This window comes from Cnephaeus nilssonii, assembly GCF_951640355.1.
Source record: "Cnephaeus nilssonii genome assembly, chromosome: 11".
In the NCBI taxonomy this organism is placed as follows: domain Eukaryota; kingdom Metazoa; phylum Chordata; class Mammalia; order Chiroptera; family Vespertilionidae; genus Cnephaeus; species Cnephaeus nilssonii.
Window position 1 is genome coordinate 81797619 of NC_137082.1, and position 17768 is coordinate 81815386.

Sequence of the window (17768 nt, forward strand, 5' to 3'; positions counted from 1 at the left end):
GCCTCTTGATGCACATGAAAGTAGTGCCCCTACTTAGGAACTTACAACGGACACATATCCACCGGAACAAAGCCCTGCCTCATAGCCCAAACATGTCACATGGTCTTGTACCCACATAGGCAGCAATCAGGGGTCGTGTGGTGATTTTACACCTGGTGGCACGTGGAAAAAGTGGGAGAAAGTTGCAAAATAACAATGATTTCAGTGAGATAGACATTTAATTCTTTTCTATTTTAAAGAAGTCAATGGAGAGGTGTCTGGGGCTTGTAGGATGGCTTTATGAAATCATCCAATATGCAGGCTCTTTCCAACTTGCTTCTCAACCTTCTGCATGAGGTTCGCTATGAACTTTCCACTTACGGTCCTCTGTGGCTGCTCCAGCTCCTGCCCTTATATCCACCTTCCAGTTAGTACAAAAAATAAAGAGGAGAAGAAAGGCACACCTCCTTGCCTTCAAGACACCTTTTGGGAGTCACACATGACTTTTGCTTACATCCCTTTGGTTAGATCTTTGTCATGGCTCAAAGGAGTCTGGGAAATGTAGTCTTTATTTCGGGTGGCCGTATGTACAATTAAAATCAGAGGTTGTATAATCAAAGAAGAAGGGGAGAACAGAAAATGGGGGCCGCTAGCACTCTGTGGCACCATTATAGTTCTTCAAGCCGACCCGTGTTTGCTATGGTGATAGTTACATTGGAGTTGATTTATAAATATATATGACTGCCTCACCTCTATTAAGAGCAAAACTGGAGAAAATGTGAAGTTAGTAAGAGTTAGAGTGAGATTATTACAAAGTGAATAAGAGTAAATTGTAACTTTTCAAATGAGTCTGTATCATCACTTTGGATTTCAGAACAATTGGGTGTGGAGACCACCTTTGGAATACTATATCTTCCTAAGGGGAGCAACGCCCACAGAATATTCTTTTCCGTGACAAATGTCAGGCGTGTCCTCTGTTCCTCCTTCGCACCTGTACAATCAGGATCAATGTGCCTTTCCTAGTCTGACCTTCAACCCCACCCCATGATGTATCCCCCTGATTTCCCCGCCCCTAGAGTCTACCCTCACCCCATTCATTTTGTGCATAGATTACTCTTTCCGATCAGTTCACTCCTTTGCTTGGAACGCTCCAGTGCTCCACACGTGATTCCCATCAAATAAAACCACTCACTGTTTCCTTAACTCACCCCGGGCCTTGGCTTCTTCGGACTTCTGCCTAAGCTGCCGTGGCTGGCTTGCCTTAGCAAGTTTCCGCTGGCCCTGCTGGAGCGGAGCCTGTGCTGGCCGGCCAAGGAGGATGACGGACATGTGGAGCAGAGCCGCCCAGCCGCCCACAGACCAGCCTGAGAAGCAGAACCACCAGCTGCCTCTGTGCAGGGAGGAGCTGGCCCGCGCAGGTCTGTGAGAATACATGCCTATTGGGTGCCTCTGCGATTCTATAACTATTTCTTATGTACTATCTTTGCAGCAAGAGCTAACCTATACACCTAACTAGATACACTCTTCCCCCAGTGGTTCAGCCAAGATAGGAGTTTATTTCTCTCTCATGGTGAAGCTGCGGCTGGAGCAGTCTGGTTCCGAGCCCTCCACGCAGCAGAGTAGAGACCATCAGAGGGGTGGGTGGGAGTGGAAATTCAGCCGAACTCCCAGCCCAGGGCACCATTTTCTAACTTGCCCAACCCGAGGAAATAGCTTTCTGTGCTCCTGCAGAGAGCAAGGGTGCATGCCAGCTGTCCTGTTGTGTTTTCGTTTTTACGTTTCTTTCTGAAGAATGTCAAATGTAAACTGTATTAGTCAAGGTTCTCCAGAGATACAGACCCAATAGGGCATGTGTATAGATATACAGAGGAGATTCATTATAAGGGATTGGCTTACACGATTATGGAAACTGAGAAGTCCCAAGGTCTGCCGTCTGCACGCTGGAGAACGAGGAGAGCTGACCGTGGAACTCCAGTCCACGGAAGGCCCCAGGACCAGGAAGCCATGGTCTAAGTCCCAGCCTGAGTGTGAAGGCCCAAGAACCAGGAGCACCATGTCCGAGGGCAGAAGGTGGATGTCCCAGCTCAAGCAGAGAGAGTGAATTCACCCTTCCTCTGTCTTTTTAAAAGAAATATATTTTTATGGATTTCAGAGAGGAATGAAGCAGGAGAGAGAGATAGAAACATCAATGACGAGAGAGAACCATTGATGGGCTGCTTCCTGCACGGCCCCCACTGGGGATCAAGCCCGCAACCACAGGAATGTGCCTTGACTGGGAATCGAACCATGACCTCCTGGTTTATAGGCTGACACTCAATCACTGAGCCATGCTGGCCGGACTCCTCTGCCTTTTTGTTCTACACAGGTCCTCAGTGGATTGGATGACACCCACCCGCATGGGTGAGATGTTTCTTTACTCAGTCTATATTCATTTGCTCATTACTTCCAGAAGCATCCTCACAGACACACCCAGAAATAATGGTTTACCAGCTATCTGGGCATCCCTTAGCCCAGTCAAGTTGACACATAAAACTAACCATTACAAAAACAAAAGTAGAAAGAATAATATAATGAACCCTCATGTATCATTCATCTAATGTCAACAATTATAAACTCAATACCAATCTAGTTTTATCTATACCCCTCGCCCTGGGAGAAGTAAGAAACTTCCAGACAGCATCCTATCTAATAAAGAGGCAATATGCTAATTGACCGTCACACCCTCACAAAGATGGCGGTGCCCACAGCCAATAAGGAGGGAATATGCTAATTGACTGCCATGCCCTCAAAGATGGTGGTGCCCACAGCCACAAGATGGCAGCGCCCAGTCCCCTTAGCCCCGCCGGGGTGGCAGGTGTGTGGCATGGCCAGGCCCACCCCCAGGCAGGTCTGGCCGCTCCATGTACCTGCCTCCAGAGTCCCCCAGTCCCCTCAGCCCCCAGCCATCCAGGGCCGGCCCAAGGTGCAGGCAAGCCTCGGATGTCAGCTGCCCAGCCACCCAGGGCCACCCAAGGCTCAGGTAACCAGGGCTGGCCGAGGCTTGCACTGCTGGCAGTGGAAGCAGCAGAGGTGTGATAGAGATGTCGCCTTCCCCTGATTGCCGGGTGGCCTCCTGCCCCTGAGGGCTCCCAGACTGTGAGAGGGGGCAGGCCAGGCTGAGGGACCCCCCTCCAGTGCATGAGTTTTCATGCACTGGGCCTCTAGTTTACTATATTCTGTAAAGCATCTGCAATATTGTGTAAACATAAACACAATACCAGTATCCCATCTATAAAAGCCAATATTTCCTTAATATAATTAATATCCAGCCAGTGTTTGCATTTCTGCAATTATTTTTTAAAATAGGTTTTTATTGATTTTTTTAGAGAGAGAGGAAGGAAGAGGAAGAGAAAGAGAGAGAAAAATCAATGTGAGAGAGAAACATGGATTGGCTGCCTCCCACATACACCTCAACGGGGGATTGAACCCACAACCTGGCTATGTGCCCTGACTGAGAACTGAATGAGTGGCCTTTTGGTGCATGGGACAGTGCTCAACCGAGCTACACTGGCCAGGGCTTCCCCAATTATTTTTGTAGCTTATTTGTTCTAATCATATTTCACAAAAGTCTGAATTTTGCTTTTGGTTGACATGCCTCCTGTGTCTCTCTAAGTTCCTCCACCATCTCCTTTTTCCCCCTTATAATTTCTTTTTTTGAAGAAAACGTTTTTCCCATAGAGTTTCCATGATCTGGATTTTGCTAAGTGCACTCCAATTGTATCTTTTAATGTATGTCTCTGTTTCGTGTGCTTTCTCTTAATTGGGAATTCAATCTAGAGGTTTGATTAGGTTCAGGTTCCCTTTTCTGGAAGAACTACTTCATAGGTGCTAGCCTGTTCTTCTCTCAGGAGGCAAGTCATGTCCCAGGGTTTCTCTTTGGATGATATTAACTTATTGATGGTCATTGCCTAAAACTATCATTTCATTAAGGTATTTCCATTATATCATTTTTTCTTTATTTACTAGTCAACTAGAGGCCTGGTGCACCAAACTTGTGCACTCAGGGGAGGAGGGGGCGTCCCTCAGCCTGGCCTGCACCCTCTCGCAGTCTGGGAACCCTTGGGGGATGTCTGACATCCTTAGTGCTGCTGCGGAGGTGGGAGAGGCTCCTGCCACCACTGCTGCGCTTGCCAGCTGTGAGCCCAGCTCAGGGCTTATGGCTGAGTGGCGCTCCCCCACAGGGGGAGTGCACTGACCACCAGGGGCAGCTCCTGTACTGAGCATCTGTCCCCTGGTGGTCAGTGTGCATCATAGCGACCGGTCGTTCCTCTGTTTGGTCGATTTGCTTATTAGCCTTTTGTTATATAGGATACTTCTATAAAGACAAACTATTCCTCACCAAATATTTCATTATCCTGAAATGGCATTCATAGAAGAAAAGGCAAGATACATGCTTGATTCTTTCTGTTGACCAGTTGCTTGTTTTTCAATGATTTCCTAGCATCCTCGAAACCAGCTCTGTTTTCTAAGAAAGCCATGCTTCACCATTCCTGCTTTCATCCCTTTCCCAGGGCCCAGTCACAGCGCCCGCCTCACTGTCAGGGGCTCTGAGATCTTCAGCATTTAAACCTGGACAGCAGGTGCTCAGGCACTTACTCTATTGCAGTGGAGCAGGATCATGCGCCCCTGTTCTTCTTCATTTCCTGTGACCAAACCTGTTCCTGGCACACAGGGCTCTGCTCAGTGAGTGTGCAGGGAGCACTCGAGTACATGGTCCAGTCCTCACTGCTGCTGTCCATTCCACCTCCCAAATTCCCAGTTCAGCACAGGGCATTGAACTCCCTCCTGCAGCCTCAGTCAACCCAAGCTGCTGTTTCTCCTGTTCCTTCCCTCTCCCTCTCCTTCTCTTTCTTGCCTCCTCTTCCTCCTTCCTCTCGCCCTCCCTCCCTCCCTCCCTTTTCCTCCCCTTCTCTTTCTCTCCCCCTTGCCCCCCTTTCCAATTCCTTCTCCTACTTTACTTCTGGGCCTTTGCACATGTTTTGTCTACTTGACTCAATGTCTCCCCATTTTCTCAGGCTGTTAGGAATGGACCCACACTTTAGGGTCCTCTTCTACTGTGCCACTTTGACTTCTGTCTGACTCCCCATCATCCTTGGTTATGGGCAGCCCCTCTTGAATCTTCTTGTGATTATGCCCTGTGATTGTCAGTGTCTGGGGCCCTGCCTCTTCTGCATCAGGCTGCATCTAGACACTCCCCGCCCGCCCCCCGCCGCCATCACCACCATATTTAGCAGAGGGCTGTTGTGACACCAATCACACTGATTGTAGCACAGCTGTTTTGCACAGATTTCGAAAGTTCTATCTACCTGATGCCAACACAACCTGGAGAAAAGCAAGAATTTTGTCCTCAGTCTTGGAAAAATGTTTGATGTCTATATGACTGGTGTGCTTGATTTATTTCCATTTGTTGAGTAAAGGGTAATGGTGGTCTTACCCAAGATCTGATGTTTGGGTCCAAAGTAGTTATTAAAAGTATATATTATTGATTTCAGAGAGGAAGGGAGAGGGGGAGAGAGAGATAGAAACATCAATGATGAGAGAGGATCATTGATTGGTTGCCTCCTGCATGTGCCACAATGGGGATCGAGCCCGCAACCTGGGCATGTGCCCTTGGCCAGAATCGAAACCGGGACCCTTCAGTCCACAGGCCGACACTCTACCCACTGAGCCAAACTGGCTAGGGCCAAAGTAGCTCTTGAAACAAATGCTTCTGGGCTCCATCAACATGATGCTCCACAGGACCCTTTCTGCAGGTGGTTGGGGTGGAGACAGAGGTGACAGTGCTATTTCTACCCTACAGGGTCATGGTCTCCATTTTAGATCAGGAATTATAGATTGACCTTCACCTTTCATTTTTATACTTTTTACTGAGTTTTACATGCTAAGCCTGCAAATATGCTCTAGGGGTTGGTTTTGGCAGGAAGAACATACAAAGAAAATACCCCGATGGATGGAGTATTCCTACTAATCTTTCTGTTCTCAAGAATCTGCTTTGCTGTACTTCTGTGGACTTTAACTAATGGCGGGGGGGGGGGGGGCGGGGGGGAAAGAAAGCAGTCATCTCAGCACGATGGAAGAAAATGGGAAGTAAGAGCCATACTGGGCCATGTGCTGGGAAATGTGGATTCCAGTTCTAACTCAGCCAAGAATGGTTGTGACCTTGTTGATAACCCCATTTCTGAGCCCCAGTCTCCTCATTTGTTAAAAAGGGGTGGGTAAGATAGTAATCATTTCATTCTTGGAGACACCACTGTATTTATGTTTTTAGAATTCTCTGTACTGCTTACAGCCTTCATAGCTATCTTCTCATTTGATCCACATAATGAACCTTTAGGAAGGTTTGACAGGGATTAGCATTATCCCCATTACACAGATCAGTGCATTGAGGCTGAGGAATGGTAGGTGTTTACCCAATATTTCCTTAAAAATGAAACTCCCTTCCCTACTCCACAATTCTTAGCAGGAGGCGCGTGCCTGTGTGTGAATGTTGGTATATTGGTGAATGTGGGCATCTGTCCTTGTGTTTCTCTGACGTGTGAATATGAAGGATACAGTTAGCAGGTGGATTTCCCTAGGTTTACAGTGCTGATCTGTTCCTTGATGGATTGCTTTTGTCTGATGGAAAACTGGGAGCAAATTAAGTGTCTAAGAATAGAGTATAATTAAGTAATTTCATGGTACACTCGCTTGTTGGAATACTATGAAAACATTTAAAATGAAAATTATGAAGATAATGATGTAGAAGGACAGGAACATTTCTGATAAAATTTTAAGTTTAAAAAGCAGGATAAAATATGCAGATTATGGCAATGAATTTGATATATATGCATATTGACAAAGCCTGAAATAGAACAGGAAACAGTTCCTAGTAGCCAGGTATTCAGTCTTTTCATTTTTAAGATTCTTTTTAGTGGTGGCATTGTGTTTATTTGACAGATAATGGAAAAAGGAAAGAGTTGCTGGCAGGACTAGGTTGAAATGATCTTCTGGAGTGAGGCTTGGGACGTCTCCCCTGACTGCCTTCCTCCCTGAGTTCTCTGGGGGCAGCGGGGGTGTTTAGGGTGGGGAAGAGGATGTATGGGTTTGTGAGAAGAAGATGTGCACTGGGATCTTGCCCTGCTGGCGCTGCTGGGAATACGGTTACTGTCTTGACAAAGCCGGGCTGTCATTTTTCCTTTGCCTCACCTCACTTCTCCTGTTCTTCATTCTTCAAGTCTCAACTTAGAAGTCACTTTCCTGGAGTCAACCCCACCTGCCCTCCCTACCTCCCACCCACTAGGCTATGGGCCCTCCTAGGTGTCCCTTCCCCAGCACCCCAAGCTGTCACCCATCTGTGCACCTGGCAGGCATGGTGATTGCATTTGCATTTTAGAGGCCCTGTCTGGGCTGCAAGGGTTGGGGTCCCAGGAGCATCTGCATCAGTCCTTCGCCCTGACACAAGCACAGATATATTCAGTGAATGGCCCTCCTCCTCATCTCTAAAAGGGGGCCCGGTTGGGACAAATGGGATTTCTTCCAGTTCCACATTTTGTAATTTTACCATCTAGTTTGTACCGGATTCATTATATCAAGGAGCCACTGGGTTTTGAAGACAAGCCCCAATGCGGGAAATGGCCTCTGTCTGTCTGCCTGTGAACTCAGCATACCTTGGTGTGGACTGCAGGCTTGATCTGAGGGTCATGTGGGGAGTTTTCACCGCAGGTGGGCTGAGTGCGGGAACAGTCTTAGCAGTCCGCTGGACAACAGGGCTGCAGGGTGAGGGCATTTTGCTCTTCTCTTGCTTGTGCCTGGAAAGCCAGCCACAGACCACATGTGACAGTGTGGCTGTGCCTCCAGGTGTGAATCTGAAGAGCCAACAAGAGCTGAGTTCCCCCGATGTCCTGTGTGTACCTGCCTGCTGTGGAAGTGGGCGTGTCTGTGCACATGGCTGGCTGTGTCTGTGTCAGAGTGGGGCGAATGCTGGTTGAATGACGGGGTTTTCTGGGCAATGTCTCTGTATAGAATGTTTGCACATGGCTTGGTGGATGAGTGGGTTTCAATTCAACACATGATTCCTGCCAGCTTTGTGCGGCAGGCAGGGAGCATACGTATCTGCACTGTGCACATATCTGCATTGTGTTCTCCTCTGTGTGTCTTTGGGAATGTGTTCTTGGCACGCACACCTCCTGCATGAACAAGGCTTTTGGTGTGCACATGTCTGTGTGACAGTGCCTGGGCTCCGTGTGCGGCTGCTGGCTCGCGTACCAGCTCCACTCGTGTCCGCAGTCAGGCGCGGCACGTGCGCCAGCCTCCACGCGCGCAAGTCCCCGAGTGACCCGCGTGTAGTGTGCAAGGACCTCCGGGTCGTGTGCATTTGGTGCGCTCGTGCCTGTCTCTTCGCACGCACGAACGCACCTCCACATGCCTGAGTGCACGTTCCTCTCGGTGCTCTGTGCAGGGCGCTTCACGCGCGTGGGCTCTGGGCTGCAGGCGACCGGGGATCCGCGCTGGGCTCCATGCGTCCCCCGGGGCTGACCCCCGCCCCACCCCTCCGCTCTGGGCCGCGGGCCACCGCGATTGGCCGCCCGCTCCCTCTCCGCCGTCATCCCTCCCTCCCTCCCCCCCCTCCGCCACCCGCGCGCCCGCGGTCCCCGCTGTCCCCCGCGGTTCCGGCGAGGCCGCGCCGCGCTGCGCTCCGTTCCCATTGGCTGCGCGCGCCTTTGTGTGGCGGCAGCTGCGGCCCCAGCGCCTTTGAATGTCGAGAGGAGCCGGGAAGGGAGCCTTTCCATGGGCCATCTGTCTCCCCGCCAGCCGCCGCCCCGCCGCCGCCCGCGCCCCGCGCTCCGCCTCCCGCCCCGGCGGCTCCCGCAGCCCCGCCGCCGCCCGCGCCCGCGCCCGGGAGCCGCGCCACAAAGGGCCCGCGCGCAGCCGCCGCCGCCGCGCGAGGAGCCAGGATGGTCCTGGTCCACGTCGGCTATCTCGTGCTTCCAGTGTTTGGCTCTGTGCGAAACAGAGGTATCGCTTTTTCCTTTCGGGGTCCGCTTCGGAGCGTGGATCGCCGCGGGCACCGGGGCGGGGGCGGGCACTGGGGCGGCGGGGGGCTCAGGGCACGCCCGCGGGACGCAGGGCGAGCGGTGGCTTCTCCCCTCTCCCTTTTGGGGGGTACCCCTGAGTGAGGGGGCGGCCGCCCTCGTGGGAGCTTTTGTAGTGAAGTTAGGGTTTGGCGAATTTGAGTCCCTCCCTCCCCAGCCCCATTTTTTATTCTTTGCGGCGATCGCAATTCCCCCAGTCACAGCCCCTTCCCCTGATTCCTAGCCCTGTGTGATCGGCAGACGGAGATACATGCCTGTGTGCGCGCGTGTGCGTGGGATCGTGTGTGTGTGTGTGTAAACATACTTGGTTTTCTGTGATGTGCTTTTTTTTTAAGGTACATGTGTGTTTTGTTTTTTTGTGTTTGTATTTCATTTCTTGGCCATTGATACGGAGGGCTGGGTAGCTGGGATCTGGTCTTGGCCCCATCCCATGCCCTAGCCCCCAGCCCTCTCTTGGGCATTTGCATGATTTCCCGTCCCATTCTTTTCTCCCTTTAATCCTTTCTGTATTTTGCCCTTGTGCTACCCCCTTTACCCCCCCATTGCCTTTGTATGACAGTTGTATTCACGGGTTCAAAATGCTTGGGTGTGTGCGTGTGCGTGTGTGCGCAAGAGTGTGCGCGCCTCGGAGAGTCAGACGTGCACTGCTGTGCACCTCTGGGCCCAGCCAGAGCCGGTGCCCGGCCCTTGGGTGTTGCTGTGTGTGAGGACGAGGTGGTGAGCTGCCCTGCCTGGCCGCTGCCGGGCAGGCGTTGACCGAGCAGCAGGCCAGCGCCGGCTTTGTTTTTAACTGTGATAGATGGGGTGTGTTTGCACGGTCCCCTTCCCCACATCCCTTTCCCTAACATTCTGCTACAATAGCTTGATTTCCCTCTCCCCGCATTTCTTCCATCCTCTTTTAATAATAATAAAAAAAAATTCCCCACCTCCCAAAAGCAAATCCGGGATGCATTTGGATTCATTTTTTATTCTTTTTGTATTCTGCTTCTGGACTCACATTTTTCTTCTTGGAATTGTTTCTTCTGTCCTCTCCCACTCCACGTCTGCTTAAATCCCTGCTGGCAAAGGCCCTCCTCTCCCCTCCCGCAGGCACACGATGATGTCTTCCCTTAGCTACCGGGCTGCTCCACCAAGACCGAGGGGGGTGTGGGGGGGTGGGGTCGAGGGGCCAGAGCCCTAGTGCGCCCCAGGGGCCTGATTGGGCGAGAAAAGGAAAGCCCAGCCCCCTTTCTCCCAGCCCAGCTGTCCCCAACCCCACGCCTCTCCCCAGAACCTAAAAGGCAAGGTTGACCCTCTTAGGCCTGTTTGAACCGCAGTTTTTTTTGTGTGATGATAGAATGATGACATTCTGCATTTATCAAATCTTTTTTTTTTCTTCATTGTGTAGCTCAGTGAATGGTCAACTCGCTGCTGTGTGCGCTGTGACCCTCTGCCTCCGCATTTAGCTGTATTGTGACACCCCTCTTAACCATCTCCTGTCTCCATCTGAGGAAGCATTGCTATTTAAGCGGCAGTATCCCCTATCTCAGGCCAGCCTAGCACTGGAGGGGGGTGGGGGGGAGTGGGTGTGTGAGGAATTGGAATGGGGGGCTGGATGAGGTCTCCCTTGATATGCCAACGCCCCCTCCCCCAAATCACAATTATGTTTTATTACTTGGCATTTCCTCTGAAAACGAGTGTGGAACATTACACTAGGCAGAAATTAAAAAATGATTAAGAAGGATGTTGAGCCTGAAAGTATAATTATACTGATTAAATCATTATCATCCTCATTAATACCACCGATTTCTAAATACCATTGCAGGATGCCGAGTCCATGTTTTGAAATTCAAATTGCTCAGCTGTCTTTAAATTTTATTTTTAATTACCCCCTCCCCTCACTCACCCCCCCCCCCCAAAAAAAAAATCCAACAGAAAATATCCTGCTCTTAGGTCAAAGTTTACTTTCAAACACGCCCACAGGAAATTCAAGGGCTGAGGATGACTGGGCTGTGGGTAAAACTGAGCACAGTGTGATAAGAATTCATGACCTTCTGATAGAGGATACTAATGCTTAACCCAACAAGGTCCTAAACCACAATCTTCTTGTAAAACTATTAGACAGCCTGCAAGCTTAAATCTGTTCTTTTTAGTTTCCATTATAGTAATATAGGATGTAGGCCATTTCAGAATAGATGTAGAGAAATAACCATTTTTGTATCTTCATCTTGTTTAGCCGAGTACATTGCACTGTAAATCCCTGTTAAGTGGATTCCTTTTGCCTTGCCTTGGCTTGGAGGCCATAGCACCCAATTTCTCACTTATCTGGGTGACCATCAGCGACCTTTCTGGCAGCACCCAGGCCTAAGTGAACCGATCACATTTAGTCGGAGGCAAAAAATAATACAACGATACCTCTGAACACCTTTGATGAAATGATAGCTGCTGCTACTCCGTGGCCTCTGAAAATTCGGTGCAGCAAGGTCCCTGGCTTAAGGGGGAGCCATGGCCCGTGGTGTCTTCATTGTTTAATTGTAAAGTGTCAAGAGCATCTTTGGACATCTGCCTTGGCCCTCAGAGCTGCCCCTTTAATAGCCGGCTCTCACTGGCCAGACCTGCTTGAAACAAAACAGAACAATAATGAAAGAATAAGGCCCCTACTTCAAGGGCTCTTCCAAAATAAAGTCACCAGTGGCCCCCCTAGATTGCCATGTGGCAATCTGAAAAGAACGTGGGGGAGGGGAGGGGGGGGAGAAAAAAAAGAACCAAAAAGGAATCCCCAGCAAAATGGTTTTCCATTAAACAGGGATAACGTGTTCTGCTGTGCTGAATTACTTCCTGTTCTTATTTTGTGGGTAATTTTTTTCTGTACCAAAATATCCTTTTGGTTGTGTATCTTTTTCACCTTTTCTTGTACTAAAACTAAAGCATGATCTGTATTTTTTTCCATCCCCCAGTTGACAATGTACAGCGCTCGGTTAGAGATGTTACCCTGCTGAACCGCACTGTGGTCGTGTAGCCCGGGCCATCTGCTCATTGTACGCTGCTTTTGTTCTGTTGCCCTTCGAAGCATGGTGGACCCAGCCCTTTTCTTTTCTTTTTTTTTTTTCTTCTTCTTTTTTTTTTTTTTGTATCGTGTGCATGACAACATTGTTACACACAGAATCCACTAATACTAATATACAATCTCTCAATAAAGAACTAGTTTCCTATATTAACCTAGTGTGCTTTTTCTCTTGCTGTTTCCCCATTTATTGTCGTATCCCGCTGTTTAGATATCCCCCCTCGCTTTTCTATCCCCACCCTCACCCACCCACCACTCCCACCTCCCATTGTAAGACTCGAGTGAATGCCTTTTTTTTTTTTAAAACTTTTTTTTTTCTTTTGTTTTGTGGTACAGATATGGTGACCTTAATCTCATCCAGTCCATATCTTTTCACAATAGACCTCTGAGGTGATGGGAGGGTCGGTGGTCCTGTCGCACCCAAACAGCTCAACTGCGTAGAGAGAACCCCTATCTTTGGCCACCTGTGCAGCTAGGAGCCTCCACATGTCATCTTGGTTTCCAAGTTACCCGGCACTCGGGTTGTGATGCTGGTGAAGAGAAGGGGCTATAACACTCAAGTTGAGAAAAGGGATACTGTTCTTAACTAGCAATCTCGTAGCATTGCAGACTTGCCTGAAAAACTCATTTTTCAGTTGTGTTTTAACTTTTCCTTTTACTGTCTCATTGATTGACTGTCCTTCAAAACCATTCTGGGGGTGCGTGTGGGGGGGGGTGACATGTCCCATGAGGTTGAAGTCATGATCTGGAATTTTAAAGTACCCTCTTCTGTGTGCATATTTACATTTTGGGGACTGGCGATGTAAGATTTGCATGCAGATCTTGCAGAAGGAGGATGTTTGAAACAGAAACCGATGGGATCACCCCTGCATTCATCCCAGGGCCAGCAGCCTGACCTGTTAGCATAGGAATAAGGGGTCTGTGCCCTCTGCAGGCTGGGAGCCAGTTAAAGCTGATTATAGCCTAGTCCCTGACAGCTGTCTCATCTGTGGCCCTAGTGCCGCTCCTGAGAAAGAAAGAAAGCCAGATCTCTTGGCATTGTGTGTGTGTGTGTGTGTGTGTGTGTGTGTGTGTGTGTGTCTGTTGGGGAAAGGGGTGGAGATCAAGAGGGAAGCCAGCCAGCACCTACCTGGAAATTGAATCGGAAGAAGAGGCCTTAAAAATGCATCTTTCTCCATAATTCCATTGGAGAGGTATTCCCTCCCCACCCCCACCCCCAGTAGAACCCAAATTCAAGCATTTGTCAATTACAGCTCTTCAGTGTCAGCCCAGAACAAGCCTTGCTAAATGAGGTGTTTTAGACACCAAGGAAATCAGTGGATTAAAGAAATTCACGGCGCCTTCCAAGGGTCATCATTTTGGAGTCGCTTTTCCTTGGGCTGACCTGACGCCTCCTCTCTCCTCTGGGCTGTCTCTCAGGCTTGCCTCTGCCCTTCTGCCGGCCTTCCTTCCTGGGCAGGCGCACCCCTGCCTGACCACAGTGCTTCCTGGCCCCTCTGTGGCCGGGGGGGGGGGGGGGCGGGTAGGGGGGGCTCTCCTCTCCCCCACGGCTGCCCTTGTGGCTCCAGCCCTTTGTTCTGCTCTCCCAGCCCGAGTGGGAAAGCTGAGCTGATTTACTGTGACACATGGACACACACAGAAGTCCCCAGTGGAGCTCATGCTGTAGTTGTACAAGGAGAGAGATGCAGGTCTTCCAGGATTTTTCTTCCTTTTCTCCTCCTCTCACCCCCCTCCTCCTCCTCTCATTTTGCTTTACACAAAACTTTAAATTTTGTACCTAGTTTAAGAAATAAAACAAACCACCCCTCAACAATAATAAAACTACTGCAAATCAGGGGATCCCCCGCATTCTTGTCCTAAGGAGCTGTGGCTCATTAGATCAACTCCTAGATTTTTTTTTTTTTCTACATTAGTGTTCTGTGTGTCAGAATTATTCGACCAAGACATTTCAAAGGTGGTTTAGCAACCTAGTCATAATATGGAAAGTTAGTGTGTTAATGGGAAGTCATGTTTTAGCATCTTATCAAATGCATCCTGTATTTTCACCCAGATTGTCAGAATAAACACATTCATATGAAGTAGCCTCCCACCCCAACCTTCCCAACTGGATGATCCAATCATTGCAAAGCCAGTGCACTTTATATCTACCCTCTCAACCATCTGACATAGATCTGTTTTAATAACTTTTGACTCCAGGGTTTTGGAAAAGCCATCTGTTATGTAGATCCGATACCGCACTTTGTGACAAGAGGGAGCACAGCTCTTGTTCACAGCTCCCCTTTCTGAACAAGAGAACTTCTCTCTTAAAACTAACATCAGATAAGGCCCACTTAATTGATGAGTTGTCTTAAATAATAGTTTCCCATCAAACCAGCCAATACTGGCGAGAGCATTCAAAGTTAGGGGAAAAGGCCACCAAGAGTCTCCGTGCCCTAATATGCAGATGACAGAGACTGGGCCACTTCTCTTTCTTTTGCAGTTTGCTCACCTCTTGCCGCCCCCCCGCCCCGCCCCCCCATCCAACCAGCCTCCCCCAACATCTTTCCCATCTTTAAATAAGCAGGCTGCAGTGCCACGCTGGAAAACCACATGGTTTCCTGGGCTAGGGAAGCAACAGCTTGTGCAGGACCCAGGTGCAGTGGGAGGCCCCTTTTCTGCACAGGAGACACAGGCCCTGGACTCCAGATCAGGGGTGACTGTGGATGGCTCAGTCCTACTCAACCACGGCTGCACAACGTACAAGACCCTGTGCCTTAGTTTTTCTATGGATCTAAACCGCTCTTTAAAAATTCCTGGGTTAACGTAATAGGAATGTGAATGCGTATTTATTAGTTTCTTGTATGGTTTAGCCACAGATGAACTGATATATTTCCAAGAAGAATTGGGAGAGAGGGCAGCTAGTGGAGAGGGCTTATCTTGAGAGACTCAGATTTTCTAGATGACTTCAGAGCGGAAAGCAAACATTCATAACCCCACATCTGAACCACTCGCAGGGCCTGTACCTTCATGTGTTCAGTCGTTCATTCACTCCCTTGTTTGTTCATTTAGTCAATGAGTGTTGATTGAATACCTACTTGGGGCCAACCGAAAGGGCATATGAGAACAAGGTAAGACCTGGGTGCCTGCCCTCCTGAGGCTCATGCTGAGGCTGGGAGATGAATGCTCAGAAAATCCGATTCTAAGATGCTATGTGCCTAAGTGCCCAAATGGAGGGCAGAAGATTTGGGCACTTGACTGGTGAGGTACAAAGAGCTTGGAGCAATTCAGGTTTGAGGAGTAGCCCCGTCTTGACCTGGAAGGGTGAACTGAGGCCACTGCTCTGAGCATCAACTGAATAATGACCATCATAATACCTACCTGATAGCGTTTGTCAGTATTTGAAGGCCCTGACACACAGCAGGGGCCCCCATTCCCCACAACTGTAGGCATTTACTAGCCTCAGGGATCAAATAAAGTCAGAGATGACCTTGCTGAGGAGGTGAGGTTGAGATGTGCATCAAAGAGTGGTGTGTATATAGGAGGGAGGAGCTTCATGTGGGGGATGGGGAAGGAGTGAGACCTTGGCCAAGGCCAGTGGCTCTGGTTGGCAAGAACAGATAGTGTATATGAGGAGGGAGGTGTGTGTATGCATGTGTGTGTGTAGGGGTGCGTGTTCAGCACTGTCACACTGCACAGTTACAGGAGGCCCTGGACCATTGGCATGTCTTTGAATGATTCTCTCTAGAGCACAACTCCAGGAATTAAGCAGCAGAGGTCCAGAGAATGGGGGAGAAAAGTCTGGAAGAGACATTGTCTCTGGAAGCCCTGGTAGAGTGTGGATTTGCTCCGCTAGCTGTTGGAAGCTCTCTGGGAAGAGTTCTGTTTCAACCACTTATTTTGGCAGCTGATGACTCCAGGGTGATCCCAGGGGGTGGAGGCCAGGGAGGAGGCCACGGCACACTCCCAGGGGTGACAGAGCCCAAACCAGAGATGTGAAGGATGGGAAGGAAGATTGACACAGGGGCCTTATGTAAGAGGAAGTAAGCAGAATTGAGTAAGCACAAGCCTTCCTTTTCATGTTTTGCTAGGCTGTTTTCACAAGCATCATATATCCTATCTAATAAAGAGGTAATATGCCAATTGACCATCACACCCTTACAAAGATGGCGGCGCCCACAGCCAATAAGGAGGGAATATGCTAATTGACCGCCACACCCTCAAAGATGGTGGCACCCACAGCCACAAGATGGCAGCACCCAGTCCCCTCAGCCCCGCTGGGGGCGGCAGGGCAGGCACATGGCACGGCCGGGCCTGCCCCCAGGCGGGTCCGGCCACTCCGCACGCCTGCCTCTGGAGTCCCCCAGTTCCCTCAGCCCCCCAGCTGCCCAGAGCCCGTCCGAGGGATGACCAAATGACTGAACAAGCAGGCTGCATGGGGTGACCAGGCCGGCAAGGGGGGGGGGCGTGAGGGGCAACCAGGCTGGCAGGAGGGCAGTTAAGGGTGACCAAGCCAGTGGGGGGGGGCAGTTAGGAGCAACCAGGCCGGCAGGGAGGGGGCAGTTGGGGGCGACCAGGCCAGCACGCAGAGGCAGTGAGGGGTGATCAGGCCGGCAGGGGGGGCAGTTAGGGGTGACCAGGCAGGCAGGCAGGTGAGCGATTAGGAGCCAGCGGTCCAGGATTGTGAGACGGATGTCCGACTGCCGGTCTTGTCTGACTGCCGGTCTAGACCGGCAGTGGGACATCCCCTGAGGGGTCTTGGATTGGAAAGGGTGCAAGCTGGGCTGAAGGGACCCCCCCACCCCCGTGCACGAATTTCATGCACCGGGCCTCTAATGTGTGTGTGTGTGTGTGTGTGTGTGTGTGTGTATGGCTGCATAATATTCCACTTGATGGTGGCTCTGCCCTCAGGCTCCGTGGCTTCTGAGGTACTCAAATGGCCTGGGTTGCAGGGCCACTCCGTGCTGGTCTGCCTACACCTCCCTTGGGCTGTTTGGGAGGAGGTGGTTAGTGGAACAGGTCTGACAGCACCCATGCCTCTCTGCCCACCATCAGCCCCTTCCAGATAGGCCCAGATAGGTGGAGGGGAGGGCCGATAAGAGAGAGCTTGGGGAGGGAAGAAGATCTGGATAAACTCTTCTGAGATCTGGGTGCTGGTCTTTGTTCTGCCACAAACTTCCACTGTGATCTTGAGCAAGTCAACTTCCTCCACCGGGCCTCAGTTTCCCCATCAGTGAAAGGGCATTCTGTGCCCAGGGCAAATGAAACAAAGCGAGAAGCCAACCAAGGGCCACAGTCACAATAATGAGGCGCATTATTCACAGCGGTAGCCCTCCGACAGGCCACCCAGTACAGTGGGAACAGCCCCTCCCGCTCTCCTATAACCCGTGGCCTCGCTCGGTGCCTGTGCTTCCTCTCTGCCAAGGGACAGAACGGGCCTAATTGCCCCTTCCTGCTCCAAAAGGCTGTGATTTCCTTTTGATGAGAAGAACATTTCCATTCTTTTCGCCTCCCCTTCTCCCCTACCCGCCCGCTCTTTAGCGCTCAGTGGATAGGCACGCACCTCCCGCGGTTGCTGTGCCCTGGGAGGGAAGGGGAGCAGCAGTTACCCTGGGGGCCTGTGGCAGAGCCGTGAGCACAGACCCCCACGGGGCCCAAGC

General features: G+C 50.4%; 1 protein-coding gene across 1 annotated transcript in view; it reads left to right on the forward strand.

Moving 5' to 3' along the window:
• Positions 1-8936: 8936 nt before the first annotated feature.
• Positions 8937-17768, forward strand: part of ARK2C (arkadia (RNF111) C-terminal like ring finger ubiquitin ligase 2C) — an 80259-nt gene continuing 71427 nt past the window's right edge. The window contains exon 1 of the mRNA XM_079785327.1: positions 8937-9012. Coding sequence (XP_079641453.1) covers positions 8952-9012 — 61 coding nt within the window. The 5' untranslated portion in view covers positions 8937-8951. The remainder of the gene's footprint in view (positions 9013-17768) is intronic.